Genomic DNA, 16864 nt, shown 5'->3' with positions numbered 1-16864 from the left:
GCGAGGAGCGATGGATCGAGGGTAATTCAATGCAAAATTCATGGCTGGGAGGTTTGACCGGCCGCCACAGACGGCGCTGAATGCTGCATTGTGTGAGTTTGTGTGGGCATCTGTAAGGTCACGGGCTATCAGTAAAACGGCAAAAAAATCCGGCTTCCAGTGTTCTGTTTCTGACAAGCAAATCCAGCTGAAGAAACATGCGACCAACGCCTCATTTCCTGTCTGTGCTTTTCAAAGTCGCAGACTGTTGAGGTTCTGATGTTTGGGAAGTCGGCCGTCATGTCCACATCACCACAGAACTTGATAAACAAATGACACACAAAACAAACAAACAAAACAGTGTTTGTGAATTGCCAAAAAGTCCTCTCAAAAAACAAGTCTGCATGGTGCAACAAGTCTGCCCCCTGCTGGTTGTAACCAGCAGGGGGGTGTAACTGTTGCTTTTTTCAATATATAATAATTCTTATGATAATATATACTAATATATAATAATTCTTATTATATATTTTTTTGTTTTATCTTTTTCTATTTTTAGCTTTTCTGTAAAATGTGTGTTTTTTTAAGTTTTTTTCCTCTTTTCTTTATTGTGATTTTTAGGTTTTTTGCTTTTGGTTCTTTTTGTGTTTTTCTTTTGTACATTTTGTTGTGTTTTTGTAAGTCGTTTTAAAGGTTAAGTTTTTCAGAGTTTTTTAAATGTATTTTCTTTTACTGAAAGACCGATGCCATACTATCAGTGAGCCTTTTTTAGAACTTATAGGACTTTTAGCAGAGTTAATAAACCTGCTGCATTTGGATCCAGCCGTCTGCCTGTTCTTGTGACAATATTGGTCATATAAAATGAAAGCTTTTTAGCCGATCACAGCCAGCTCCACAGAGAAAGTGTGTGTGTGTGTGTTAGCCTGGGGGCGGAGCTGGCAGCACAGATTCTTCTGAGAAGGGGCTGTTCTCACTTTGATGTCACAATGTGACACCCTCTTCTTTTCGTGGATTGGGAGGGGCTGGTGCTCTGAGAGCAGGAATACTCAGAAATGTGTGAACGGATAAATTTTCCGTTTTGGGGATGTTTTTTGTGAACATAATAAAACACTCAAAAGCTCAAATGGATTTTGCATGATAAATGAGCTTTTTAGGTTTCCTTTGTCTTATTCTTTCTTTTTGCAAGTTATTTTTAGGTGTTTTAACGTTTTTTAAATAGTCTTTTTGATTTTCAGTTTTTTGTTTTGTTTTAGGGCTTTCTTTGTTTCTCTTTTTTCAGTTTTTTTGCAAGTTTTTAAAATTTGTTTAACTTTTTTTCTTTTCTTTTATGCGTCATCTTAGTTATTTTTATTTTTTGTTTTAGGTTCTTAGATTTTTATATTTTTAATAAATTTTAGATTTTTTTTATTTTGCATTTTTTGTAAGTGTATTAAGTGTTTTTTAAAGTTCTTTTTGTTTAAGTTTTTTATTTTAGATTCATTATATTGGTTTTTTTTTAAGGTTCTTATGTTTTCTTTTTTTAAGCTATTTTTAAGTGTTTTTGTTTGAGGTTTTATTATTTCTATTTTCCCCGGTTTTCAAATAGATTTAAAAATTTGTGCTCTTCTAAAATTTTAAAGTGGTTAACTTTGCCTCCAAAAATGTGAGCTTATTTTGTTATAATATTATATATTGCTGGTTGAAAAAGCACAGGTCATGTTTTTTAAAAATGTTTTTTGTCAAAATCTATGAAAAAACTAAAAAAACTAAATCAAAAGAAATTAGTCTTAAAATAGACATAATATAGAGATCCAGAGTACAAGAAGAATATAAATATATCCAACAAAACAAGTTGTGATGGTGTGATTAGTGGAGTATAAACTTACCTGGAATTCAACCTGGTTGAATTTATAGAGTTTATGGAGTTGGTTGCTATGGTAACTAACAATCGTTGAAGATACCTCAGTTCTAGAAACAGAAGTTAAGGTTAATTAAATAGTGCCAGCCCATAGAATGAATGTAGATTCTTTGTTGGATTTTACACAGAACAAAATTACAACATTTGACTTTTTTTTAACTGAATTTTCGAAAAACAAAAGTGCAGCTATGTCTGCTAAGAGTTTTCTCAGCTAGTTATCTCAAAAAGTTAAATTAGATTTAAAAAAATGTGCGAACGGAATAAAAAACAGCTTTTTATCTGGAGATAAGGTGTCATGGTTTGTCTGGTCCTTTGTCTCCCTCTTCTGGTTGTTTTTGGTACTGCTGACATCTGTCATTTTTCTCTTGGGCTCGGTTTTGTGTGCCACACCTGAAAGCCAGCCCCATTCCCCCTGGCTGTATTCGGGACTTTTTTTTTTTTTTTTTTTTGCAGTCCATCAGCAACTGGCTAACCATTAAAAGTCGAATGCTGGTCCGATTCCACTTGTCTTGGGTCAGCCTGATCTAACTGTAGGACAGTGTTGGGTAGATGAGGCGTTTCGACACATTCCCAAACTGCCAACTTGTACTGGTACTGTGTCACTACATACTGACACCTGCTGGACCCTAAAAATCTCTACAGGCAGCTGAGTCGACAGACTTTTATAATTTAAGTCATTGTATTCCATATTGAAAGTATTGTTGATATTTCTAGATACGGAGACAGGATCCACATCCAGGTGCAGTAGCAGAGACGAGATACACGACGAGGTACAGAGCAGAGACGAGGTACATGGTCAGGTACAGAGCAGAGACTGAGATAAGTTTTGTTTTAATGTCTCATTATGTCAAAAAGGGGCGATTTTTGCAGGTGATAATAGCAGGACTAAAGGTTACACAATGAAGACTCATGGCTTCATCATCAGTGTCTCAACAGAGAGTTCAAATCCAGGTGAGGTCCTACAATTTGTTTTTTAAAAATGGGACCTAAAGCCTCCCTGCTGTCAGTGGTGGTTGTAAACCGGGTAAAGCAGAAGGGACACGCAGCGCTCTCCTCAGTCGGTCCTGTGATACATTTGCAGCATGCTTGAAACGTGGTTTTGACCATCCTGATCATGCCGGGTCTGCAGTTGGTCCACTTTTGGGTTTGGTTTAGGGGTCCAGCACCTCCTGCTGGAACTTCTGTGGAGTTCGGTTGGGAAGTCCCGCTGAAAGCGACCGTCATTCAGATGCAGCTCCTGCAGCAGATGGTGAAGCTCACCGAGTCTCTGAGTGATCTCCTGAACCCAGAAACGGAGACGTGATTACCAGCACTGTGGTAGAACTCTCCAAAATAAATAAACACGATGTTTTCTAACCCTTATCCACCTTCCATAAAGAGCAATTTCCCCATAAAATTAAAGTTTATTAGTAGCTCCTCCCACATGAGTAAGGAAGATCCAATTTTTAACAATTTGACACACAAATCATGTTCAAAGTGCTCAATTCTGTCTTTTAAAATCACTTCCTAAACTCTTTTATGCAGCAGATACCCAAAGAATCCCTTTCTCCTAGGTTTTCATTGACACACGTTGACACCAAAGTCCTTTCGTTTGAACCAGTTTGTGTTGGTCGTGTGATAGTGGCATTAAAGTCTGCTGTGCAGAAAAAAGGCCCTCCAGGTGTGAATGCAGATATCCACTGTGCCTGAATCAGGAGGAAATAAACAAAGAGTGAGTTAATATTATACCCAATGATGAATAAAAGAAGTTTACAGCACGATGAAGTTTATGGTTATGTGGCTCCTTCTAATGCAAAGTTTAAGTAAATGCGTGTTTTGGGCGTCTCGCATCACGCATAGCTATAGGTTTTTGTGTTCAAAACTTGCGACCATTGACTGTGTGTGATGAAAGGTTAACCAGGTCAAACTTTGACCAATCAGGGACTCGGATTTGGTAGTGATTTGGCGTTGTAAACGTCGCTTCAGACTCAAAGACCCACCCCAATGAAAGTGGGGTTTTTAAATTGTTCTTGTGGCATTTTTCGGACAATGGAGAACACATATAAAGAAAATTCAGCTTCAAATTGGGGGGGATCCCGAGCACAGCTGTGTCACCGCTCCCCCAGGGGATGGGTCAGAACATGATGTGTATAAAAGTTTTGTGAATCTGGAACAGACAAAAAAAATGCCATCTTAGAAAGCTTGTAGCTGTGACACGGATACTTGTGACCTAGAAAATACACTGGGCGGGGCCACAAACTCACTGCTTTGCTGCATTTTGATGCATCCGCCTGTAGACCAGATCCATGTAGGCTACATCTTTGTTTTACTCGTCCGAGCTGGCGTCTGGCTCAAAGCCGGTCAGCACCAATATTTGTTGCACTGATAATGTTAGGTTGTGTGGGGCTGTAAGCTAGCAGGAGAGCATGTAAACAGAAGGGTGATGGGAAGGGGGGCCTGGGTAGCTCCGCACCAGAAGTGTTTCCTACAAACTTAGAGGTGAATTTTTAATGAACTGCTGCTGCTTTGCAGGAACTACGTCCACGAAATCAACACAGGTTTTTGAATTTTTTTGTCTAAAAACAGCATAATCGTCACTAAAAGACCACCAGGAACGCTTTGAAAATAGATCAAAAGATGATCAAAGTGGGACTTTGAGTCTCACAGGCACTTAACATGATCAGAATGTATTTCTATATAGTTAAAAAGTTATAAGTCTTGTGATTTCTGTGCGCGTGTGTTTGTCTTGCTTGTTTTCTAAAGCTTTTGTGCTGCTGGCCCTCTCGTGGTTTCTCGCGATATCTCACAGCCTCCAAGCAGGAGTGCCCGTAACTTGTCACCAAAGATGGCGATTTGCTGAGTGCTCATGGATACACACATTTCTCGGCTAGTTGTTATCTTACTCAAAACGCGAACCTGAGACACAGACTGACTTTTTTTTCCTTTAGTGCGCCGCTCTTTTTCCAGTTTGAAGCACACCGGACGCCGCCATGCAGATCACTCTGAAAACGCTGCAGCAGCAGACGATTCAGATTGAAATAGACCCCGAACAAACGGTAAGTGGCTAACAGCTAACTGCGTTAGCTTCCAGCACCGGAGTTGTCTTTTAGCTCCGCGTGCACACCCGACAGCTCCATAGAGCAGGTACAGTGAAAGGAACTAACTTTTATCACATCGAATTAATTTCTGAATTGTGTGAACATTTAAGCCACACAAAAAATGCTTAAAATTAAGAACACACCTGTTCCTTTACGCGCTGAAGCTACCTCGCTAAGCTAGGTTTCAAGCTAATGTTGCTAAAATTAACAGAGTCATTGGGCCGCCACCTGAAAGCTGGTTGTCACTAGTTGAAGTTGCTGACAGAGGATTGTTGCGGCCTTTTTGGCTGTGAATATATGAGGTAAAACCACCAACATGTGTGAATCAGAGACGCTCAGTCAGTGCGCTGGTGGTGACGAAGGATGATGCGCGTGCTCTAAATGCTCATCATGACACTGCCAATCACGCCTAGCTCCTGATAGATAGCCCAGCTCTGGAAGCCTAGATGGATTGGGTTAACTTCTACTGTTTAGATGTCTAACAAAAGTAAAATACACGCTGGTGCTCCAGATTTGGCCTTTTTCGCATGGAGGCGGCTGGGGTGTGGCTTTCAGGTGTTGAGGATAGGCTGCCTCCGGGTAGTCCGACCATCATGTCTGCCCTCTTGTGTGTCAGGTCAAGGCCTTGAAGGAGAAGATAGAGGCTGAACGAGGAAAAGACAACTTTCCTGTTTCTGGGCAGAAGCTGATATACGCCGGGAAAATCTTGCAAGACGATACGCCAATCAAAGACTACAAAATCGATGAGAAGAATTTTGTTGTAGTGATGGTATCCAAGGTGAGACTGCATGGTCCAGCTTTTTATCTTTTTTTATGTGTGCAGCGGACTCGCGTCTGGATGCAGTTCCTCTGACGTTTTCATTTGTTTTCTGAACACGTTAGGCTAAGCCTGCAGCCACGACCTCGGCACCAGCCCCGGAAGCCCCCAAGCCCCCCGCACAGGACTCTGGCTCCACATCAACCGCTGCCCCGCCTTCAAATCCTCCTGCTGCACCCACCCCTGCAGCTGTCCCTATTCCTCCTGAGGAGGCCAAACAGGAGCAAAGTGCCGAAGCCACAGAACCACAGCAGCCCGCCAGGTAACAGGCGTACCGCCACGCTCGCCGGTGTCAGCTGGTAGAAAAGGGAGACGAAATGGGGAAAGAAGTCACTTAAATCTGAGCGGGTTTGTACGATGACTTAGCATTTAATTCAGCAGAATGCAGTGAGTTCGGCTGTTGTTTTCTTTATAAACAAAACAAAAACAAACATCATTTTGTTGTTTTGCGGGATTCAGACACTGACGTCTCCATCATAGTTACAATGACTTTGCAAATCATTTACAAGATTTTCATAATATCCTTAACTTTTGTATCACATTTTTTACTTAAATCGACAATTAGATTTAAAGGAAGTGACTATTTCACCGTAATTAGGGCAGGGCTTATGGTTACAGGTAAGGTTAGGGTTCAAATACGTGCAGCAATGTGTATTTGGGCCACATGGTTTTCGTGTGATCCACATGTTTTTCCATCAGTTTTTGTGCTGGTTGCACGTAAACGCCTGCGAATAACATCGACCATATTTAAAACAATTACCGTAATTTCCGAACTATAAGCCGCTACTTTTTTCCTGCGCTTACAGCCGTGCGGCTTATTCAGTGACGAGGCTAATTTATGGTTTTATTTGGCGGCCGCCATGTACGTACTTTCGGACACAGTGAATGGTTAGAATTCTCTATCTAACACCAAGGGCAAGTCATTTGTTTTTCAATACACGTCTAGGCAGCCAAACAGCATGGACCTAACTTCAGGTCTTAGACACTTCAGTCATGGTTCCACAAACGAAACACGCATGCCCAGCCGCATCCCAGAATCCTTTGGTGCCATTAGACCCAACGTGCACGTGATCGCCACTGCAATATGATGAAGCTTTCAAGTTAAAAGCAATCGTTAGAAGCAGCGTGAAAAAATCCACCATCACACTTACTCTGGGAGGCAGGACGTGATTTGTCAGGATGACAATGTTGCCTAATACATGCGGCTTGTACTCCGACGCGGCTTGTGTATGTAGAAAAGTAGTTAAACACGTGAAAATGGGTGGGTGCGGCTTGTAATTGGGTGCGCTTTGTAGTCCGGAATTTACGGTACTTTTCCGGAACTTATTTCAGTGAAATGAACATCTGTCCAATTTTTTAATCTACATAAAAACACTTTTACTGTATAGATTTATTTACTTCGGGGGACAGAAGCGCTTAAAGTTCGTTTAGTTTCTAAACGTAAAATCCAACATTATTCAGTAAATTTAGAGGGATGTCCTGATCGGGGTTATTTTTTCCAGTCCAATGCGAAACGACTCAGTCGGCCTGATTTCTGCTCACGTGATCAGATCTGGACATCACTAATAACTTCTCTGCTGTTAAACAGGGGCCTCCAAAGTTTTCAGAGTAGGAGGCTTCTAGGAGGGAAAGCAGGAGGCTACCACCCGGGCGGTGAAAGCAGGAGGGGTTGATTGAGTGGAGGCTAAACTAGCTTTTATTTTGAAAAATATTTTTATTTTGAAAAACTACCAGATCTTTTCGGTTGCATGTCTGTCACTTGGGTGCTAAACCCCATATTTTATGACAGAAGCCTGCATGTCATTGAGCCAGACTTTGGACATGCCAGATGGATGAGATGGCATAAACTTTAAAAACAAAGATTCCTTATTTATCTTGGGAATTACATTCTAAAAATAACCCTTGATAGGAAATCTGCAAAGTAATGAAGCTTTATATGTACAATAATTCTGGTATTTAAGGCTGTAAAGCTTCTCACTACACACCTGTCTACGTTTCTCAGACAAACATGAACATTTTCACACTTTTGTCTCTTGTTTAAAGTCTCAAAGTTCAAACCTTCACAGAATCTAAGGCCAGTATTGTAGAATGAAAATAGATCTGTTTATAGTAGAAAACACTGATGGTCATGTTTCTGAAATCAGGTGGTTGATTTTTTTCGGCTTTTCTGCTTTCTTCTTTTTTTAAAATTTATTTAAAATGTGTTTTTGTGGAGGGGTTGCACAGTGGTGTAGTGGCCAGCGCTCCTCCCTCGTAGCGAGAAGGTTCTGGTTCCAATCCCAGCCGGGTTTTGTCTGCGTGGAGTTTGCATGTTCTGTCTGCATGTGTGGAACTCCAAAAAACATTCCAAAAACACGCTTCATGGTTAATTGGTGAATCTCAATTGTCTCTAGGCGTGAATGTGAACTGGCGACCTGTTCAGGGTGTAGCCCACCTTCACCCAATAGTAGTTGGGATAGGCTCCAGCAACCATGTGACTCTAAAACTGATTCTGCCGGTTTAGGGGATGGATTGATGTTGTTTTTTGTCGATTTTGTTGAATAATTTAGGCGTTTGTGCTGTTTAAATGTTGGATTGATAAAGCTCTTCGAGGGTCTGAAGTCTTTCACATTAAGGCGGATTTGTTTTACTGTATATAAAGCTAAAATAACGTGATAGGATTTCAAATCAATCAGGATTTTCCTTGTCTTTTGTAGCTCCAGCGGCGGGAATCAGGGCCTGGACGCCTCTTCAGCGTTGGGTATGTGACGCTGAACCCTCACCTGATGACTCTATGCTCCGCCTGCAGTTGCTGCTCTCATCAACACAACACAAACCCTTCCTGTAATTAGAGGGCGACAAAAGCGAGCTGGCTCTTGTTGCGGGGTCACACAGAGGGATGGGGAGTCCCATGTGATGCAGTTATGAGCACATCTGCTGCACGCAGAGGCGACAGGAAGTCACGTCATTTGTCAGTCAAGTGCCAGAGAGCCTCTGTCTTCTGCGTTCAGCCTTTTGGTCTTGAAGTCAAGTTGAGACCGTTCCCATTTAAAACAGGGGAGCCTGACACAATAATCATGAAATGTTTGGACTATTCAAATCCCGAAACTCTTTATTTGACCCGTAAAACTTGACTGATTGTAGCTCAGGCTTGACCCCCTTTGCACAGAGGTTTGATTCCCGGTTTGTGTTTCAGTGACTGGAGCGGAGTACGAGGCCATGCTGACGGAGATCATGTCTATGGGATACGAGAGGGAGCGAGTGGTGGCGGCGCTGCGGGCCAGCTTCAACAACCCGCACAGAGCCGTGGAGTACCTCCTCACTGTACGTATGCTGAGGCCCCGCCCACCTGCCGGATGGGACGCTGCCTCTGAGCTCCCAGCCAGGGTGTGATGCTCTCACTACCGTAACCCTTCGACTGCGTACGCAATTCTTCTTTTCATTAACCTGTTTTTTAGTAGGGAATCAACACGAATCGGCTGATTCTGACACGGACAAAAGCGGCTTTTCATGTTGGCTTTGCACCGATAGACCACACATTTCTAACTTTAAAAGTGTTGCATGACGGCGCAAAGCTGTTTCCGCCACGGCAGAATCGGCTGTTGGTTGTGTAAACACTTGAGTCCTGTAAAGTGTTGCCCATCAGTGTGAAGCTCATTTTCTCCACTTCAGAATCCGTTGCGTGAACAGTCGTAGGGTTACGGTAGTGGAAAGAATGTAAACACTGGCGCTAAAGCTCTGGTGTCGCTGGACATTCACACAACAGACATCCGACCAACAGGAGGTGAGGTTGTGTGAGACGTTCACACCAAACGCGTATCTGACGCGTCAGATCTGCTGCTTAATGTTTATCCAAAGAACGCGTTCATAAATGGACGTCTGAGACGAGCTGCCGGTTCAGATTTTGGAAGCATTGACTCCATATCCCGTTTACAGTGCATGGAAGACACGGATGATGTTTAGAGATCAGGTTTACGTGTTTTAAAAGACTTCTACAGAAACATTGGTGATCCCGCCTCCACGTCTGGGTTCATGACATCATTCAGAGACTCTCCCGGTACGCTGAGCTTCACCGTCTGCTGCAGGAGCTGCGTCTGATTGACAGCTGCTCCCGACTCTCCCTGACCCAGTTTGACGACTCGCTGTCCCGCATGAGTCCTGGGAGGGAAAAAATACAAATGAGAATCAAATTAGAGGAACTTTCCATTATTGTATCGACGGAAAAAGCAAAACAAAATAATGGTCCTAATCTTTTCAGTGATTCCCGATTGCATCACTGAACCCGCCACGCCTGATTGGTTGACATGCGGTTGAAGTTTAATTCGACTCGCTGCGATGCCCAAAACATGCTGCTGCAGAACCAACGTTCAGACCCCAGATGGCGTCTGGACATTGATGCGTGAATCGCATTTGGTGTGAACGCGGCTTTAGCGACACGCACCCGTACAGGTGCTGCGGGGTTTTAGGTCGTCTGGGACGTGGAAAGTCGTAGCGAGGAGCCTACCGCCACTCTTGAACTGTTTATGCAGAAAAGCCAAAGCTTTGCAACGTTTTCTCTGTCAGAATTACTAAAAAGTAACGTAAACAATCCAAGAGCGTGTGTTTTTTGTTGTTTTTTGTCGCTAGTGACAACGTAGGTGTTAAAGGTTAAGGAAACGCAGGTGTCTTGGAAATGTCATGAAATGGAAGGTACCATTGGCGTGCGTGTGGTAAGTTTGTCGTTGGGATGATGTAAGTTGCACGTGATGCTGTTGTATGGCCCCCTAGTCATCAGTAAGGCGTCACTGACGACATGCTATGTTTGATACGCAGGTGCCTGTAGGATGTCCTCTGTCTAATTTCTAAGTCAGGCTGCATGTGAGGAGCGCGCACGTGTCACGTGAACAGCACCACCGGCTCCTTTCTGCTGGAATGAGGAGGGTTGAAGACATGAAAGTCCTGACGACACGCCTGTGTCTCACCTGCTTCATCCTCACGTGTTGTAGAAGCGTTCACTGCGACCTGTCGTCCGTAGAAAAAACTGCGCACGAGCATTTTCGCCTTACAGTCTACGGTGTTAAAATGGTCCCCCAGGTGTGCCCACGTTCCCCCCACAGACAGCCGTGTCCACCTGCGAGTGCGGTGGAGACCACAGCTAAAGCCTCTGGGTGTAAATCTGGAAATGAAGGCGTGTAACCGCATCCGCTGTGTGGCACCAGCCGTCTGATTAGGTCGAACTTGTGACTCTAGATGCCTCAGAATGAAACATCGCTGTCCAGCTCAGGAAGTGGTCGCTCACAGGCGCTCTTGTGTTTCCAGGGTATTCCCAGCAGCCCCGTGCAAGAAAGCAACCCCCCAGTGCAGCCCCCCACCTCTGGATCCACAGACGCCCCCTCTCTAGCAGAAGGTATGAGACCACAATGCATTGCCTTTGAATGATTTGTCATTTGAAAAAATGTACATAAATGAGTTTTTATGAATTATCCACCTTTTCTTTATCACAACACAGAACAAAGTTGTCATAAAATGTTCCTATTGATTAGGTTTTTTAGTTTGGCAAACCGGTGACGTCAGATTTGCTGTTAAAAAAACAAAACTATCGTATTTTCACGACCATAAGGCGCAGTTTCCGTTATGGGAGCTTTTTCTGTATTTAACATGGAGAAAAGGAGCACCAGGTTTTAACGCGTTAACACACACCGGTAAAACACGCATGCAAATGTGTGTGTTTTAAAAAAGGAAGCGGAAGCAAAACTGGTTTATTTTTAGTCATCAATCAGCATCCAAAATCCATCAAAGTCATCATCTTCTGTATCTGAAATGAACAGCTGGGCTACATTTCTATCCAACACGCCAGCTCCCCTTTCGTCATCGTCAGAGTCCGTCTGGTTGCCGTGCGGCTCCTCATGAATGATGCCGGCTTTTGTGAAAGCTAGAAGAAAGCAGACACGTTAGCCCTAGCTTCTTCAATCCATTCATAAACTGTGGCGTAGCTCGCCCGCTGCTGCCTCCCAGTCTTTGTGAAACTGCGTCTGCCATTCGACAGTGTGACGCGGCGCCTCGTCCATAGTGGTGATGCGGCTGGGCTGGATGTGTTTGTGGGCGATCTTTTTACTGCAGCAGGAGCAGCTTTCTATTGTAATCCACTGGAAGTCGCTGCGCCACCGTAGTCGGCGCTCGGTGGAAAGACGGCGGCGTTTCATAAAACGGAAGCACCAAGACGGACCTGCTAGAAAGGGTTCAATTTTCATTTCCTCTGCGCGTTTCTGCCTTCAGTCGACTGGAGACTGTAGAGACGATTCCCATGAAGCACGGATTCATGAGTCTTGAATTCTCTCGTTGCTGCTGCTGCTCTATTCTTATGTTCCTCTTCGTAGCAGATAGCTTGCAGTTCAAACTCTGCTTCATATCGTGTCTCTTTGCATTTTCAGGGTTGCTTACCGTTCTCATGCTTTCATCTCCTACGTCTTCTTTACAGAAGTCACTCAACACATGAAGCGTGCCGTACATTTTGGAGAAAACCTTGAAGTGCGCCTTATGGCCGTGAAAAGACGGCAGTGAGAGTCTGAGTGGTCGTCTCCAGGGCACCACACAGATTTGTACGGGTTAGGGAATTCAGACGCAGCCTTTGTGAAGACAATTGAGCCTAAAAGGATGTTTGTTGCAGTTGATGTTTACAATGGGATTAATATACAAAAAAGAAGTGATTTGATGCTTTAAAAACACGATCAAGTCGATCAATGGATCTAGAAAATACTTCAAAGACTCAAGAATGAAGTAAATGACAAACTGTCACCTGATTTTCAATAAGAAGCAGGACTTTCAGTGACTTTCTTCTGAATCCTCAAAGTCCCACTATTCTAAAAGCATTTCCGGTGGTCTTTTAGTTATAAATATGTTGGTTTTTTTTTAGCCAAAATCCGGTTGTTTTTCTAGGACATAGTTTCTGCAGGGCTTCCCCTCTTTGTTCTTGAGAGCTCTCTGTTTACACTCTCTCCTGCTAGCTTACAGCCTCTCCCAACCCCAACCTAACATTAGCGGTGCAACAAAAAGGGTGAGCAGTCGGAGCTATCCGGTTTAGATCCAGATTCCAGCTCAGACGAGGAAAACCAAGGCGTCTCCTCTTCCTCTGCCGGTTGGGACAAACTAAAGCTCACCAGGCAAACCGGTCTTGAGCGAGTTCTTCCAGCTGTCCCCACGTTTTCCCCCTGCTCTTGGCCCCTGCTTCCAGATCTCGGCGCCATGTGTTCCAAGGTCTCCCCCTTTTTCTTTTCCCTTGGGGATTCCATGTCAGCGCCTGCCTTGTAGTGCTGGGTGCCGGTTTCCTTAGGGTGTGGCCAATACATCGCCATCGTCTATTAGAGACGTCTTCCTCTACTGGTTGCTGCTCCATCCTCTCCCAGAACTCATGGTTGCTGATGATGTCAGGCCAGCGCACCTTCAGGACTCTTCTGAGGCGGGTCTGGATAAAGCTCTGGAGTGTCTTCATCAGCTTAGCAGTAGTCCTCCATGTCTCAGCGCTGTAGAGTAGTTTGGCTTTTACCGTGGTGCTAAAGATCCTCATCTTTCAGATCCGTTGCTCCCCACATGTTCTTCAGCTGGTGGAATGTAGCTCTTGCCTTACTGATGCCAACAGTTACATCTGCGTCAGTACCGCCCAGCTTGACGATGCTGCCAAGTTTTCCACCTCTTCCAGCGCCTCGCTGTCCACCCTGATTGGCACAGCGTTTGCTACGTTGACCTTGTTCTTGGCTCTATTGACCTTGAGCCCCAGCTGTGAGGACGTTGCTGCAACCGTCCATGTTTTATCTTGAGTCTTCATGGGGGACAGGAGAGCCAGGTTGCTACGTTCAAAGGGTCCCCTGGACACAAATGGATCTATTTGTCTGACCGTTGATGATCAGCACGCTTTCTAGGAAATAAATCCGATCTTTTTCATACTCAACGATTTGATTAAAGACAGACTCCATGGCTGTTTTCTGCATTTCCGCATCCAAAGGGATCCAGAGGAGCTCTGTGGTTCCTGAAGCTCTCTGTTCATGTTGTCTCCTCAGGGGAGAACCCGCTGGCTTTCCTGCGCACCCAGCCTCAGTTCCTGCACATGAGACAGGCCATCCAGCAGAACCCCGCCCTGCTGCCCACCCTCCTCCAGCAGCTCGGCCGCGAGAACCCCCAACTTCTACAGGTGGGAGTCCCAAAGCCCCAGGGCGCCTCCCGCCGTCCTCCAGATGTTAGTTTGCTGACAGCCGTCTGTCCGTCTGCCTGCAGCAAATCAGCCAACACCAGGAGCTGTTCATTCAGATGCTGAACGAGCCGGTGGGGGAGGGAGGAGACCCCCCAGAGGTGGGTGAGATGGGGGCGGCAGGTGAGGAGGGAGCGCCTGTCAACTACATCCAGGTGACACCTCAGGAGAAGGAAGCCATAGAAAGGGTGAGTGGGACCCGTGGGTGGGCGGGGCTTATGCTTTTGGGGTGCTCCCACCCCCCCCTAACCTGACTCCCCCCCTCCACCCACAGTTAAAAGCGTTGGGGTTCCCCGAAGCCCTCGTGATCCAGGCCTACTTTGCCTGCGAGAAGAACGAGAACCTGGCAGCCAACTTCCTCCTCAACCAGGGTCTGGAGGACGACTGAACAGGAGCTGCCCCCTCCCCCTCCCGCCCTTCCTCTCCCCTCAGCATAAAGACTGCAACTCCCCCCTCCCCCCTCGAGATTCACTGTACAGCTACCCGGGGGAGGAGAGCTGTCCGGGGGAGGGGGTTGGAACGGTGGCGGCGGGGCTGAGGGACGGGAAGGGGGAGGGACATCTCGGAGGGAAAGAGACGGGGGGGTGGGGTGTAAAGGTCAAACGGAGGTGAAGGCGTAGAAGAAGTGTGGAAGAAAGATGAAAAAAATCCACGTGAATTCCAATGGAATGTGTGGGGTTCGTTTAGGGGAGATCTCTAATTTGATTTTAGGCGCGCTTTGTGAACATATGGGGGAGGGGGAGGGGGGAGTGCGTGTCTTGCGTGTGTGGATCCATGTCTGATGTCCATGTCATGCCTGAGCAGGTGGAGGCCACACGGCCCGGCTGGAGGAGACGACCTGTTCATGCTGTGGAGCGGCCGTCCTCACTGCTCCTCGTGTGAGCGTCCAAAAATGACAGCGCCTCGCCGCGCCCGGGAGCTCAACCAGCAACCTGCAGCCTCAGGAATCGCCCGGTGGCAGTCGCAGAGCTCGGACTGATGCATGCCTTTAGCGAACGCCCCCCAAACCACTAGAACCTTCTCTGAGCCGAGCTCTGCGACTGCTGGACCCTCAACCCCACGTCTGCCAATTCGCTCCGTTTCTGCGGGAACTGACAGTGATGACATCACATTTGGGGGGGAAAAAAAGTTTTGGGGGGGGGCAACAAAACAAATTTAAAGGAACAGATGGGGTTGAGTCACCCAAATAAAAGCCTAAAGACTTTTCTGGTGCAGAACGGCGGCAGGTTTGATGTCCAGAGATCTTCAGGCTGTTGGCGTTGAGCTTCCTGGTCTGTGAGGCGGCGTCCTGCGAGCTGCATCTGTGTTCAGGCAGTCTTACTGATGGTTGTCCTACAGCATCAACATGATCTCAGACTCTGCTGTGCTACATTAAATATCAGCAGTCTTTCAGGCAACCGGCTCCGTGCTTTTATTTAAGAGGTTTCCTCGTAGAACATGAACATTTCGGCGCCACGTCTTTACTAAATAAGTATGCGATGTTAAAGTTCCTTTGATATTATTGATGATGTATGAGAAGAAACATTTTGCGTTAGTTTGATTTTTTTTATTACCCCAAAGAACAAACATGGACCGTGCCAATTCCTGCATTTACTGCAGCGGCGTCCCCTGCCCCCTCACCGGCCTCATGATGTCGTTCTGAGGCGGTCCACTCTTCCACTGGGGCTACACGGTGTTTCTACCAGGTCACTTGGGGATCCCATCATCCAGTCTCTGCTTCAGCTGGTCCCAGACCTGCTCTATGGGGTTCAAGTCATTCCTGAAGTCTAGCTGTGACGATTCTGGCAGCATGTGGTGGAGCATCCTCCATGACCAGAAAGTGGGGGGTTTTGGCGGAATTGGGGCTGATAATTCATTTTAACGATCCGATTCACTGACCTGAAATGGATCCAGGACATCTTTATCCAAAACATCACCCACTCCAGGGGAAGTTTTCCAGATTCCTTGGATTTCTTCAAGATCATTTGTTTTGAAGAATATTTTGCCTCAGACATTGATCTGGTTGGATCACAGGTATATAAATTGATCAATCGTTACACCCGTAGCTCTATGATGTCTCTGAGGTGACGGGCAGTCACTTGGCCGTCCACAAAAAGCAAATTGGTTTTGATTGGTTTTGCGTTGACTGATGGTGCCTTCGAACAGAATTTCAAAAAAATTGAAAACTGTTGAGAAATCTGCCCAAATTTAACAGGACATGAATGTTTGAAACTGAGATTCACCAGCTAAAAAAATCTAATAAATGTGCACAGATTCCCCACACGTCATTCAGCTGTCTCGGTGGAGTTAAATATGGGAAAGACTTCAGACTTAACTATCCAGAAAACCATCAATGATCCCTATCAAAAGGACAAGATTCAAGAACCTGGAGACTTCCAGAAAGAGTGGAATGGCGGTGGAGGAACAGCTTCAAAAGCCATCGTGGTCAGGAGACGGACTACAACTGTTGGATTCCTTGGGTCCAAACCACTTCTGAGCCCGGACAGACGGAGGAAAAGTCTCAACTGGACCAAGGAGATAAAGAACTGGACTGTTGCCGCAACAGGATGGACTGATAGCCTATGCTAGCGGGGCCTTGCAGCCTACCAAGAGGAATCCTATCAATTACAGCTCCATGAGATTGGAGCTTTTGGCACTCCAATGGGCTGTGGCGGAGAACTTCAGGGAGTACCTTTTGGGAAAGAAATGCATGTTCTTCACTGACAACAACCCCCTTGGCTAACTGTCCACCGCCAAGCTTGAGGCCATGGAGCAACAGTGGGCAGCTCAGCTGGCAGCATTTGACCTGGAGATAAGGTACCGCTCAGGGCGCAGAATTTTTTTGTCAAGGAAGGAAAGTGTTCCTTTCATTTGGGAATTTAGGTCCAAGGGCCATGGAGGAAGACTGGTGACGAACA

General features: G+C 45.6%; 1 protein-coding gene across 1 annotated transcript; it reads left to right on the top strand.

Moving 5' to 3' along the window:
• The first annotated feature begins 4657 nt into the window (after window positions 1-4657).
• On the top strand, window positions 4658-15364 carry rad23a (RAD23 homolog A, nucleotide excision repair protein). The gene is made up of 9 exons (XM_023957763.1): window positions 4658-4908; window positions 5567-5728; window positions 5833-6029; window positions 8464-8507; window positions 8943-9070; window positions 11045-11132; window positions 13780-13910; window positions 13994-14155; window positions 14242-15364. The coding sequence occupies exons 1-9, from the start codon at window positions 4843-4845 to the stop codon at window positions 14353-14355; spliced, it is 1092 nt and encodes a 363-aa protein (XP_023813531.1). The 5' UTR covers window positions 4658-4842; the 3' UTR covers window positions 14356-15364.
• The last annotated feature ends 1500 nt before the right edge of the window (window positions 15365-16864 follow it).

The sequence above is a fragment of the Oryzias latipes genome, chromosome 8, assembly GCF_002234675.1.
Source record: "Oryzias latipes chromosome 8, ASM223467v1".
Classification (NCBI taxonomy): Eukaryota; Metazoa; Chordata; class Actinopteri; order Beloniformes; family Adrianichthyidae; genus Oryzias; species Oryzias latipes.
Note: the sequence above shows the minus strand (reverse complement) of the source record. Positions and strands in the feature narration are given on the sequence as shown.